Below are 14,864 nucleotides of genomic sequence, written 5' to 3'. Positions count from 1 at the left end.
GAATTTTTACCATAAATGGAGGTTGATTTTTGTCAAAAGCATTTTTTTCATATACTGAGCACATGAGTTTTGTTCTTCAGTTTGTTAATATGGTATATCACATTGATTGATTTGTGGATATCAAACTATTCTTGCATCCTTGGGACAAAACTCACTTCATCATGGTGTATGAGCCCTTTAATGTATGGTTGAACTCACTTTGCTAATATTTTATTGAGGATTTTTGCATCTATGTTAATCATTGATTCATGCCTGTACTTTTTTTTTTCTGTGGTGTTTTGTCTGGGTTTGGTATCAGGGTGATTCTGGGTTTATAGAATGAGTTCTGAAAATGTTCCTTCCTCTTTGGTACATTGGAATGGTTTGAGAAGGATAGGTGTTAACTATTCTTGAAATGTTTGCTAGAATTCACCCGTGAAGCCCTCTTGTCCTGGACCTTCGTTTATTGGGAGGTATTTTTTTAAATTATTGATTCAGTTTCAACACTGGTAATTGATCTGTTCATATTTCTATTTCTTCCTGATTCAGTCTTGGGAGATGGTGTTTCTAAAAATTCATCCTTTTTTATTCTAGGTTGTACATTTTTATTGGCATATATTTGTAGTAATTTTAGGATATTTTGTGTTTCTGTAGTGTGGGTTATAACTTCTTTCTCATTTCTGATTTTATTCAGGCCTTAATTTTTCTTGATGAGTCTGGTGAAAGGCTTATCAATTTTGTCTTTTCAAAGAACCAGCTCTTAGTTTCATTCCTTTTTTTTTTTTTTTAGCCTCTGTTTTATTTCTTGTTCTTATGATTTTTCCCTTTTACTGTCTTTGGGGGTTGTTGTTGTTCAATGTTTTCTAGTTCTTTTAGGTGTAAGGTTCAGTTCAGTTTAGTCACTCACTCAGTCGTGTCCGACTCTTTGTGACCCTGTGGACTGCAGCACACCAGGCCTCCCTGTCCATCACCAACTCCCGGAGTTTACTTAAACTCCTGTCCATTGAGTCGGTGATGCCATCCAACCATCACATCCTCTGTCGTCCCCTTCTCCTCCTGCCCTCAATCTTTCCCAGCATCAGGGTCTTTTCCAATGAGTCAACTCTTTGCATCAGGTGGCCAAAGTATTGGAGTTTCAGCTTCACCATCAGTCCTTCCAATGATTGGTTGCAATTTTTCTTATTCCCTGAGGTAGGCCATTAACCTCCCTCTTAGAACTGTTTTTGCTGTGCTCCATAGATTTTGGATTGTTATGTTTCCATTTTTGTCTCCAGTTATTTTTAAATTTCCATTTTCATTTCTTCAGTGACCCATTGACTACTTAGTAGCATTTTTTCAGCCTCCACACATCTTGTCTTTTGCAGTTTTTTTCTTGTAGTTGATTTCCAGTTTGACAGTGTTGTGGTTCAAAAAGACCACCTATATTTTCTTCTAGAAGTTTTATCATTTCAGGCCTGAGGTTCAATCTCTTTGCTCCTCAGGAGTAGCTAGGAGTTCAATAATGCTTGATTGTGATTCACAGAGCCATGGAGTGGGACTTATTGGGGGTTGGTTACATATTTAGTTGTAGATTCAGTGTATCCATGGAAGTAGCCAAGTTCAGGATCCTCCCAGATCACCATCTTGAACAAGAACCAGCTTATCTATACTTTCTAAAATTTTGAACACATGCTGCTTTTGTAAGAATAAAAGTCTACTAACAGGATAGTGTATATGACTATTTTTATTGCTATTAAAAATTATAACTCCCAGATGGGGAAGTAACATTCAAGGGGACAGAAACAGTTCAACAGGTGAGATTTCCAAATTGCTATAAATGTCCTTTGCAAAACTGAGCCAAGAAATAACTGAGGCACCAAGACACTACCAAAACAGGTAAATGTTGGTCTCTAGAAAAATCTTTTGAGTAATGTAGGAAGTAATTACATTAAGAAGGAAAATGAAAGATAATTACTAGCAATTAGCATGGGTTCACTAAGGAAACCTTGTACCAGATAACCCTTCCCTTCTTCCTTTTGTGCTTTTGTTATGATTAATGCATGTCATGGGAAGTACGTCTAAATTTAAGCTAAACATTTTGGAAAATCAAAACATAAGGAAGCTGAATAATAGATTACTCATAATTGGTTAAAGGAAATACACGCATATTCATTTCTCCATGTGCTTGTGCTTCAAGCCCTTCCCAGCGAAGGATGTAGCTGGGAGAGATGAGAATGGGAAAGAAGGGTGTGCTTTGGGACATGGTCTTTTTTGTGCTTTGCATCTGGCCCTGCAAATATTTAGAGTCGGGGAGCCTCGTGGGCTGCCATCTATGGGGTTGCACAGAGTTAGACACGACTGAAGCGACTTAGCAGCAGCAGTAGCCTTGTCTTTGCAGCAGCAGTAGTAGCATGACCAGTTTTGGGGGACAGCTTAGCGTAGATTCAGCACTGTAAGAGTCTTTCAATCCATGATATTTTGATCCTTTGACCAAGTTAATTAGTTAATCTAGACATGGTAATAATTTCCTATACAAATTTCCATTAGAGTTGAAAATTTTGTATCAAGTGTGTATGGTGATATCAAATTTTAAAATATCTCACACAGAATAAATTAGCTACTGATGGCATAAAGAGACAACAATAAACCCAATATAACTCAGGTTCTACCTTAATAAAATTAACATTTTGAGAATCCATAGTTAACTTTAGTTGGTTTTGTTTATATGTAAGTAGACATGGGCTGGACATTCTATAATTTTTTTGATTTCTCACAATAAACAGGTGTTAATTGATGGTTTTCTATTGTTTTACTTGCTTTACTATTTCTGTGACATCATCTAAGTTAAAACATGACTTACCTAGAGATGATCTGAGATTAGTCTTCCTCAGCTTTTTTCAGTTTCATATTTTGAAGTGAATATCACTAAAATTTGACATTTTTTTTCCTTAGAAAATTAAGATCAAGATTGAAATGTCATTTCCATACATTTGGTCTATATTATCAAATGTAGTACTATCAAACCACTAAGGGTAAGCTAAGCAAGCAGCAATTATTTAGGAAATTTTACAGAACATGTCTATTTGCAATGATAATACAGTACAGCAGCAGTTATCTAAGTTTCTTTTTCTTAAAGATGATGTCGCTTACATACGATATTCCATATCTACAAATAGTTTTGGGGGATTTATTTCCAAAACGTATAGTATATGCCAAGAGCACTGAAAAAAACTGAAATATGCACTGGCTGTACTATAATTTTTTCAGATAATTCCTCATCATATACCCTTTTACACATCTCTTGCTTTATACTCATGAACATGTACTGTTCTGTTGCATATACAGAAAATACAATGATGTTACAGATCAATGAGATGAATGAAAAAAATTTAATTTTTAACCATGCTGGCTTTAAAAAAATTAAAATGTGATGTAGACAGGTTTCTACATAAATGTGTCATCTAATTTTTTAAAAATAGTTCGGTTAGAACATTAATATTTGCATGCAGGAAAACTTTCGAATGGAGGCTAGATATTATGACTATTACCATGTCAGGTGATTCTTGAGCTCTGTTCTGGAACATAGTTACTTAGAAATAGTTCTTCTGGACATTGCTTGCTAAACTTTGTTAAGCCAGGAACAACACTATTTAATCTGGGGTTAACTGGTTTCCACCGCTGAGGCAGTGACCCAGGAATTACAAGGTTTTTCACTACGGCTGGTTGGAGCAGGCACTACTTCTGTATGAGGTTTGAGGATCGTTCCAGTATTTCAGGCGGTCCTTTCATTGGTTTCGTGTAGTTTTCTCCATGTGTGTGCTGATCTCTGCTTATCTCTGGAGTTTTGGTATAGCTGTCTCCCTTCAGACTTTAGCTGCCTCAGTCTCCCTGGTCTCCCAGCTCTGACTCCTTAATGAGGGTGTACACCAGGTTCCACGTGGGCTTCCCCTCCCTGTATCACAGCCTGGAAACTCTCTCCAGGCAGACAGCTGGGTCAGTCACAAGGTTCATTTCACTTGTTTCCTCTTAGGGATCACTGTCCTTCATTGGCTGAAAACATGTCTTGAAAACACTCCATCAAAATGAAAACACCATCCGAATCGGTTGTTCCATGTTTTGTCTTTGTTTGTTTTCTTGTTTTAGGTGGAAGGATAACTCTAGTACTTATCCATGTTGGATGAATCATAAGCAAGCTGACAACTTGAATCATTATGCCAGGAAGCTCTCCCTGCACTCCACTCAGTAGAATATGGGCCACATTCTACTCATGCTATCCTGTTGATACAGCTTTAGAAATGTCTCTCAAATATACCCTCCTTTCAATGCTATGTTAACCATCTCTATCTAGACTATTTCATCCACGCTTTACAGCTAATAGCCTCTGAAAAGATCTTCCTGGCTCTATCTAGCCTTCAATCATCCCACAGATTTCTATTAGATACAGATTTTTTTTTTTTAACTGCTGTTCCCCCGGAACCTAGAATCTGATGTATATTGGTACTTGAAAAAATTGCCGAATTAATGAATTGCTCATTAATAGCTCAGGTATTTCCTGGGCTTCAAAAGCCCAAATTGCTTCCCTCTAATAGGTTCAAGCTGAGGCTGCCAATCAATGCTTTACATAATCTTCTATCCATCAACCTAGGTAAACCCTGTCACACCATAAAATAAGTGGTTCATTTCTAAAATGTGTCTTACAGTCTTACTAACTTAAAGCCTTTTCTCACATGTTCCTTCCATTCTTCTTGAATTTTATCCATCCTCAAATCCCTCAAATGCCCTTCTTTTCTCATGCTGATACAGAACCCACCCTTCTCTGAATTCTTACAGCATCTATTCTTTGTGCTTATTTGAGCACTTTCACTGTTTTCTATTTGGGCGTGTATTTTTGGTTTGGGTGTGTTTATATTTTGTCTTCCCAAATGGACCAAAATCTTGCAGAAGTAGGAAACCCCCTTTTACAACTCCTTTATACATTTTAAAGGAGTTAAATATCTATTGATCAATAGATATTTTTAAAGTGAAAGCAGAGATCCTGATGGACAGACACATAAAGTCACTTATTTACAGTAAATTGGTATCTCACTCCATCACATGTCCTTTTTGTTACCCACATTGTGAAATGGTACTGTTGGTGAAAATCACTTCACAATAAAGTATTTTGGGTTTTAAATCAAATCCCTTCTTAGATTATATTATCGAGTCAGGATTCTGAAGCATATTTCATCTTACTATTTATCAAATTATAAAATAATTTAATATTATTAAATTATTTTATAAAATATAAAAATTTTTATATTTAAAATATATAAAATATATTTTTATCTCTATAAAATAATTTAATATTAGCAATGTTATATCAAATAATATTTAAACAGAAATGAAGGAAATCCTGATATCACATAGCCAGTGAACATAATCTGGTATTTATTTATGCAAACATACTATAAAACTCCTCTAAATTTTCAAAAAAAGTTATGTTGCCATATAAAATGGAAAAACCTAAAGTGAATATTAAGATTTCATTTTTAGCTCATTAAAAAGTACTGAAGTAAAATTCCTTGCTACAAACACAGAAGAGATAACCAGAGTGAGAAAATGTAAAAAAAAAAAATCAGTTTCTACTTTGGAGAAAGCATGTCTATTTTTCAAAAAATGTTTTAATTGATAGGAATTCCAATAAAAAGATTAAATTTTTTCTTGTCATGTCATAATGACATCTCAAAAACCTACATAGATTTTACCCTGTTAATTAAATTTAGGACACACAAAAGAAACTCCCCATACAGAAGACTTTTGCACTAGAAAACAGGTAATTCACATTCTGATAAAGAGCAAAAGACAAGTGCTTTATTATGAGAACTGTTCAAGTAAAATTTCAGTGTGCACCAGTGAAAGTGAATAAAGATTTGCATCATTTTTTTTTTTTTTCGAATGAACATTAGGTTAAAAGGGGGCTACACAGTTGTTTTTTGTTTTTTTGTTTCCAAACACCATCCTCTGCTAAGGCAAAAATACACTTCATTTTAGAACACAGCTGTTACAGAAGAAAGCTACATCACAGTACAGTACAGGTCACCCTAGTCTGGAAGCCATCATGGAATGGCATATCACCTACGCCTAGAGCTTTCTAATGCAGGCTAGAAGTACAGTATTTTGTCACAGCTTTATTTCTCTTTAAACTGATGAAATTGGAATACACTTTCTATTTCTCAGGAGTGTGCAGATGGGGCCCATATGCTGATATTACAGTAATTACAACATTAAATAACATTGCACAGTCAACCTCCAAGGCTAGTTCAGTAGAAAATAACAAGTATTAAAATGTACCTTTACTAGTGGTTTTACATCGCACTAATTATGAAAGAAAAGTAGGCAAATGCCCAATTACAAAGTTGCACATTATAGGCATAATGATGTGGAATAAATACAAGAAATCTGGCAAAATACTAAAACAGGTCACATGGGAACCAACTGAACAACCACATAAGCGTAAATCAATAATATACTATTATAAATAGCATGTTTTGCTCCAAAGTCTCTTATGTAATGACAGATAGTACTAAGTCAGGGGTGGATGGAGAGGCTTGGAGGGAGCATGAGGCAAACATTCCCAATGCCCATTAATTCCTGAGGTGGCATTATTTCTTAACTGATGCATTGTTCAACACTGTAAAGATGAGTTTGTGCTACGAAACGGTCCCAATATTATTATATTATACTTTCACAATTAATGTCATGGGATTTGGAAGGCAGCAAACCTAAGTGACACTTTACATGATAATAGCCAGGTAAAATATTGACTCTCTTTAATTTTGCCGCTCCAATTAGTAGTGGGCCAGGAAACACTTTCAAATTCAAAAGAAATTTTATGTAGATTTAACTCCTTCCCCAGGACTTCTTAGTTAGCTCAAGCAAAGCTATTATTATCTTCACGTACTTTATTTTAAAACCTCTAAGTGCCAACACTGTAAACATTTTGTATCTTCTCAACTAAACCTTGTCTGATAACAAGGATAAGAGCAAAGATAAGCAGAAGTAATTCTGTGTATAACAAAGCTGATCTATTTATCAGCTTCTGGTTCAAATTTAAATACGGTTTAAAAATAACTTTTAAAAGTCCATGCTACAATTGTAAAGACTAGTTTTCTGTGCACTTTTTAAACTCTGGACACAATTTTCAAAATTGCATGATGGAGATAAGAATTTTAAAAACCCACCAGAATGTAAATAACAGAAAGAACATTTTCAACTCAAAGCATCAAACGTACATTTACGTGCAGAAATCTAGACAACTATACAAGTTTTAAGCAATCATCTGTTTTATTATACAACTCTATAAACAGAAGATGAACAGAAATACACAATATACTTACCTGTACATGTGAACCTACTTTTTTAGCTACAGATATTTATTATAGTTCATACTGACTTTAATTTTATAGTTCATAACTATGTATAACCTTATTGCAATAAGGGCAAATTCTACATGGGGAGATTCACAGGCCAATCACATTAGGCATCACCAGTACATTCAAAAACTGTACCTCTTATACGGGTGTATCTTCCCTGATCCTGTAAATTCGAGTGTCTTTACAGCTTAAGCTCATTTGCTATTTTAGATGCAATGTTTTTAAAGGCAATAGATGTCCCGGATATTCGCTTGAAGCGGACCCCGTTGAGGGACAGTCGTGGCAACTTGCAGACTTCCATCTCCCACTGCACGAGGCTATCCTGCCTGGCATCACCATGGACGCAGAAAAGCAAAAACCTCTCTTTCTGTTCATAATCACAGTTATTTGCATCTAACACTTTGCGGATTTCTCTCATCATGTCATTGGGGTCCATTGAACTAGTGGTCTTCATGCTCCACGTGAACCGCAGAGAACGTGGCTTGGAATCTTTACCCTCCTCCTTTTCTCTTTCTTTTGGTTCCCCTGTTGTACTTCTGGAATAAGAGGACAGAGCGGGGAGGGGGGAAAATGAAGACAAAAATTCCTGTCAGCAAAGACATCAAAACACACACAAAATATAAGCAGTCACAACCCAGTGACTAATAAAATGACCCAGTTTGTAGACTACCTTCAAGTAGATACAAAGATCTGTATCATCTTGCTATTACAAAAATCAGATTCCAGGATGCCATCTGTTTTGACTCGTATTAATATCTTCCATTTAAAACAGCTTATTTTCTTAAATATATTTGTTTGTGGGAAATGTTTGCATCCGAAAGCAAACAACTTGATATTTTTCCTCCATATTTGTTTGAAAATGCAGATTCTCCATTTTCTATACATTTATACAAAATGGAGACCACAAGCAAGTTGTTTATAAACACACATTTTTGAAATATAAAGAATAATTTTCTTTTTTTTTTTTTTTTGCATAGGAGGTCTGGGGACCAGAAGAGTAGTAATGGCTACTGTGGGATTATTTGTACCTGATGATGTGGAGAAAAAATGTGGTTCTGCAGTGGGGTAACACGCAGGAGTGCAGACATCAGATTTCAATGTTCTGCTAAACATATCCTTAAAATAGTCTACAGGGCTCCAAGTGGCCTATTACACTCCAACTCCCACCCCTAACCCTCCATCTATTATTTTCCTCCTTACTGGCTTCCATACTGTTCTCTGAACATACGGGGTATGTTTTTGCCTTAAGGCTTTTACACAGGCTGTTCCCTCTGCCATAAATGCTTTTCCCTCAGATGGCTGCTCACTTTCTCCATGTGGTCTATAACAACTATGCCTACTCTGGCGCAGCCAATTATATACTATTTAGTTCATTTATTATATGTATCGTCTGTCTTCATCACTAGACTGTAAATTCCAATAGGGCAAGTTTTGTTGGTTTTGTTCACTGATGTATCTCATACATCTAGAACTGTGCTAAGCAAATAGCAAGAGACTGACTTAAATGAGTCAGCCTTACTGGATTTTCCTTATCGGAGGTCTCCCCCAATAAATAATACAGTATCAGAAAATCTACTTCAAATAATCAAAGAAAGGTAAAATAAATAATTATTTATGATTCAGAAGATGCTGTAATTAAATTTGTTGAGCAGTTTTGTTACAATTTTAAATTGCTAATCTAACTAACTTGTGTGTGATTTAAAGAAAAAAAAGGATACAATTTTAAAGGAATTTATATTCTACTATATAAATATTTTATGTCTGTATATAATTTTACATCAATATTATCATAATATATATTCATGTATACATTTATATTTACACATTTTTATGTATTCATTTACATATGTTTTCCTCCTCATTCTTAGATATTTCAACAGACAAACCTCTGCCAACTATGCCAACTTGAGAAAACTGGGAAAAGATTAAGTGTAGAATATAAATTTCCAAAGACTATCAAGCAACTATGGAGAGCATATCTCAGTGTCTTCTCTATTAATCTCTTTTATTTGTTCACTAAATCTAAGCTATGACATCACAGGTCTCTGGGTGTGTGTGCAGATCCAACCAGTCATTCACCAGGACCATATGCACAACACGGGCCATGGGATCAGTGTGCCAGGGTGGGGACGTACCCAGGACATCATGTGATTGGACACTCATTTTAAAAACAGAACTGACAACTGGGAAACTTAAATCACTTCTCCGTGGTGAAAAGCGAAGACTAGAAATCAGATGTTTTACTCCGTCTAGTTTTCTTTCCATTCCATCAAGGAAACCTGGTGACCTTAAGACAATAGGCACATACAAGGTATTTTTCTACCTTTATCTCAAATGCATCACCACCGTTGTAACATTAACTGTACAAAGTGCCTGGACATACTGACATCAACAGTAATAGCTAACACCGACTTAGGAGGAGTACTTATTGGGAAATGAAGTGAAAGTTGCTCAGTCATGTCTGACTCTTTGTGACCCCATGGACTATACAGTCCGTGGAATTCTCCAGGCCAGAATACTGGAGTGGGTAGCCTTTCCCTTCTCCAGGGGATCGTCCCAACCCAGGGATTGAACCAAAGTCTTCTGGATTGCAAGTGGATTCTTTACCACTGCTGAGCCACAAGGGAAGCCTAGGTACCAGGAATTGTTCTAGGTGCCTAATGTGTGTTAATTACTCATTTACCCCTTACAACAACCCTAGGAGGCAGTCAGAGTGAGGAAGCATGGGTGCCAAGAGTTAAAGTAACTTTCTTAAAGGTATACAGCGAGGTAAGTGGCACAGCATAGCTCACACCCATGAGGTCTGGCTCCAAGCCAGCACTATTCACCACCATGAATAGGACAGAACCTCACTGTAACAGGTTGGGTCCCACCAGTGCTCCTTACTGCTTCTTCAACTGTAAAATGTCTACCTTTCACTGGGTTGTCATGAGGATTAAATGACCAGCTGGTACCTTACAGTTAGTAGGTATCTGATAAGTTTGTTCAAAAGCAAAAAAAAAAAAAAAGAGAGAGAGATAGAGATAGAGAGACATGTAGCCACATTAAAAAGATAAATGCATGCAGATTTAAATGCAGCATCAGTAGCCACTTGTGACCTTACATGCTATTAAATGTCTCAAGAGGAAAATCGAGTAGAGAGACAGGATGAGTTGCAAGAAGGGGGCTCAAGACTAAGTGACTCAGCGAGGGCAGGGCTAACCACAAGTCTGTATTTATTTAATAGGCAAAAGGAGGCTGAAAATTGTTCTGCCTCCCTCTGGCTCCTTATTAAGGTGACTTGGGTACCTAATCCCAAAAAAGAAACATTTCAACTATTATGACTAAACACATACACAGCACAGTTTGTAAAAAAGACTACATAGGGATGCTCAATAAAGCTTTTCCAAAGCTGATGGTGGTTTCTGATTTTGGCTGCATGGCACGTGGGATCTTAGTTCCCCAACCAGGGATTGAGCCTGCGAGATGTGCACTGGAAGTACAGTATTAACTACTGAACCATCAGGGTTTCCAAAGCTCATGGTGCCTTGTTTTTCTAGTAATTTTAAAAGAAGAAATTAAATTGAGACTTGTAGCTGGTCAAATATAATCCCTGAATGAAGCCAGGCCTCTGTCCTACTGAGGAACTGCTTGTCAAGGTTCTAAGGTTTATGCGTTTACCCCTTCATGCTGGTGTACATTCAAAATAATCACACGTCTTCGTTTCTTAAACTTCCCATTTATAAATACAACACAAGCACTAACATGTCACTACCGTGGTCCACACCAGTGGCGCCAGTGCCCCTCCCTGCCAATCACAAGCCCTGGGGGTAGGGCCCAGCCACCCGTTTCATCCAGCCCTCCACCCTATTCTGACTGTGTGCAAGTTTGTGATCCATCACCAAAATGAATACACAAGCAGTATCAAGTGTCAAAAAAGCCATAAAATATGGCAGGGTGAGGGTTTTGAAATGTGGTCCACCAATGAATAGTCCCCTAAAATATATTTCTAGTATCACAGCTTCCTATGTATTTGGTTACCTCAATGTTCTGGGTTATTTGATTAATTTTATTTACATCATTTTTGTGAGAAAAGGATCGGTACATTTTAATCTATTAATTCTTCTGCATGTTTAAGACATGTTTTTTAATAGGACAGAAAGGCTATAAGGCATACAGTTCAAAATAATGTTTAGGAAACACAAACAAAGTTAATAATAAATACTAGGCAACATTAGGAAAACCCATACCAATATAAAAACTATAAATGCACATTCTATCTAGTTATTAGTTCTCTCCATGTTTATTAAGTGCTGTTAAGTATTTCAAAAGAACGTCTTCACACACAGGGACCTAGTAGCGAAGTATTAATAGTGGCTCCTCACCTTGAGGTGTCGGCTCTGCCACTGGCTTCGCCTTCACTTGGATCCCTCAAAACAAAGTGAAGGTTGAGATTTAATGATAAAAGTGAAAAAAATTACCAAGAAAACCTGTATCTAAAATGATTTTAAAATTAACTTGTTGAGCAAATTTCTAGCATGAAAAGATCTCTATTACTAGTCAGTCTAATATCACTTATGTTTTTCATCATAACCACACTTAACTATCATTTATTGAGCGTCTACTGGGTATTGTCAGAGAGGACATGCTAAGTGATGGTTTAGGATTTTTACGTAATCTTCCAATTTCCAGCTGTGACTTTAAAGTCATAATTTATCTTTTCACTTTTAGTTCAATCTAAAGTTAAAACTATTTAATAATTATCAGCAGCAAGATTTAACTTCATAATGGTTATTACCCATAACTGGAGTAGTCGCTCAATTCAGAAAAATATAAATTAACCTTGTAGTGAGAAATAAAGCTCAGCATATAAGTATTTCTGAAAATAAATACTAGTTTTTAAATATGCAAGTAACTTATTTCAGAAGTTATGCTAATGATTCATGCACATGATAAAATATTACAGCACACCAAACAGCCTATCCAAGCAGATGAGTCTAAAAACATGAATTCAATCTTAAAAGAAACACTGATCTTACCTGGATATCCACCTGTGAAATAAAACCAGAAAAACTCCACTAACTGTTCTTTTGTTGAATGTAATTTGTCATATTCAAAGGTAATTATCTACACAGGAGTATCAAGTTATAAACCAGCTGAAATATACTGAGATGACTTGTGATAGCAAAACAGTAAATAGCTGGGAAAAATCAACAACTTGAACCCTTAAGTTAACATTTTCTTAATGTTTTAACCATTCCAGAAACATTATTTATGTAAAATGAATGCAACAGGAATAAAATCAGTACCACTTTCCTCATCCCTCAAATTAGTAACAATGTCGTGTATCAGTACAACAAGCTCTAAAACTTCAACTGGTTAAAATATGAATGCCTTATATACTTCTCAGGGTCTTTAACTATAGGAATTTCGTGACAGATGTATTAGGTAAAAACCATTTTCCTATCTGAATTAAAAAGGATAATAAGATGTACTCTCACATTCAAACAGGTTTTCTTAAATTTCTATTTTTAATAACTGGCATCTTCCTTGGGAAGTATAACAAAAGTTCAAAGCTATTTACACAAACCTATTTTTACTACAGCACACTGAAATACAACACATTTTTGAGGAGGCCCAAATGAAGTGTGCAGTTTGAGTTACATGTAGATATACTGATAGATACTGAGGGACAGTCTTTCAACTGGGCAAGAAAGATAATAATGCTGCTGATTCCTGCTGCTAAGATAAAATTCCTTTAACAGGAAGGGATCTATGTTGCACTGGACTTTTCTACGGCTGGCAGACTGCTGCCCAACTGTAAGCATTAGGAATGAAACACACCTTAGGCCCTACTTCCCTTGCAGCTAACTATTTGCAATTGACTCGTCACATCATTTCCCATATCCTGTTCGTGCCTGCCTGGATGCCACAAAGACATCGACTGGAAGAACTTCTGCTAGTTGGCAATGGTTTCAAATAGTGCATAAGTCAGCTCCAAGCAGCCATGGAGGGAGGCACCTGGGGATAGAGAAGTGCAGCTGGCTGTAACAGCACATGCGGTGTGTGTGGCACGGTTCTCCAATATTTAGAAGTTTAAAAAAGCCACATACCTTATATATAATCAGCTGAACTAATCAGGTTATTCCCTATATAAGAACTATGAGGTTTGATATAATCTCCAGTCTATACAATAGGTATACAGAACTCCTTCAAAACAAATCATTCTAGACACTTGGAAATAGAACGTCTATGTCCTCCCCTGATGGATTAGTCTAGTGTAAATCACTTTACTTAGAAAGTTCTTTCTTAAGCCCAGAAAACAACTCTTTCATGTGGTCATTCTGGCGTCCAGCTTCTTACTGGCCAAGGAGAACTACCAGCTGGCTTCTTCTTTGTGATAATGGTTTTAAAATACATGAATGATTAACTCTGAACTATTCTGTATCCTTCTTTTCTTAAAGCTTAATAATCCAAATTCCTTTACTTTTTCCCTGTAACATCCTATTTTTATCCCCCATCTTTTAAAGGCTTTAGTAGCACATCGACTGAGTTGGTTCCTGAACCTGTGAGGTGTCTTGGCTTGTGAGTTGGGCATGTGCCAGCCCTGCCCCCAGCACATGGGGTGTGGTGTGGATCCCACGGAGGTGTCAGCGTGTCGCTCCATTTCTTCCAGCTTTAGGTAGAGTGAGGTGAGGAAGCCAAAGGGAACACAGAGAAAGGCCGGGCTTGAGCCCAGGACAAGCTTAAGAAGACAAGCGGGAAGGATGATAACTTGACAGTTGAGTTGAGAATATTAAATAAGCCACTGAAAAAGTTACCTAGTTTATCGCCAAGCCTCCAACACCCAAAGCTCAACAGGCTGCAAATGCATAAAGATCAGCTGCATGTCCAGTCTGTCTGTTGCTAAAGAGCTCAGTGGGTTCATCCCTGGGATGGAAATTCATTCTTGCCTGTCTTCCTGCATTAAGTCATCTGAAGCAGAATTAGATGGCCCCACCTTGAGCCACAAAATGCTACCCTTATGGCACTGTTGTGAACACAAATATATTTGTAAAGCCAAAACTGTTCATAGGGTGACAAGTGACCTCAGAGCAGAACTGAGCATTTTTTCTCTTCTCTAACCAAATCCAGAATTAATTAAAATATGTTAAAAGTCAAGACATTAAAAAACCCTATTGGACTTCCCTGGTGGTAAGTGGATAAGAATCCACTTGCCAATGCAAGGGACATGGGCTCAGTCCCCGGCCTGAAATTTCACATGCTTTGGAGCAACTAAGCTGTTGCACCACAACTAACAAGCCCCAACTCTACAGCCCACGAGCCACAGCTATTGAGCCCACTTGCTGTAACTACTGAAGCCCAGGTGCCCTAGAGCCTGTGCTCTGCAACAAGAGAAGCCACTGCAGGGAGAAGCCCGCACACCGCAAAGAAGAGTCTTCCCCGCTAGCCCCAACTAGAGAAAGCCTGCACAAAGGACCCAGCAGAGCAGAAAAAAACACAACACCCTCTAAT

At 37.0% G+C, this 14,864-nt stretch overlaps 1 protein-coding gene across 5 annotated transcripts in view; it reads right to left on the bottom strand.

Moving 5' to 3' along the window:
• Positions 1 to 5,786: 5,786 nt before the first annotated feature.
• The window catches only part of MARK1 (microtubule affinity regulating kinase 1), a 139,695-nt gene continuing 130,617 nt past the window's right edge, over positions 5,787 to 14,864 (bottom strand). For 3 of the 5 annotated variants that reach the window (XM_024976375.2, NM_001192275.2, XM_059875467.1), the window contains 2 exon segments: positions 11,735 to 11,779; positions 5,787 to 7,906 (listed from right to left, as the gene is read on the bottom strand). In XM_024976375.2, coding sequence (XP_024832143.1) covers positions 7,552 to 7,906; positions 11,735 to 11,779 — 400 coding nt within the window. In that variant the 3' untranslated portion in view covers positions 5,787 to 7,551. 5 annotated transcript variants of the gene reach the window in all.

Source organism: Bos taurus, chromosome 16, assembly GCF_002263795.3.
Source record: "Bos taurus isolate L1 Dominette 01449 registration number 42190680 breed Hereford chromosome 16, ARS-UCD2.0, whole genome shotgun sequence".
NCBI lineage: Eukaryota > Metazoa > Chordata > Mammalia > Artiodactyla > Bovidae > Bos > Bos taurus.
Note: the sequence above shows the minus strand (reverse complement) of the source record. Positions and strands in the feature narration are given on the sequence as shown.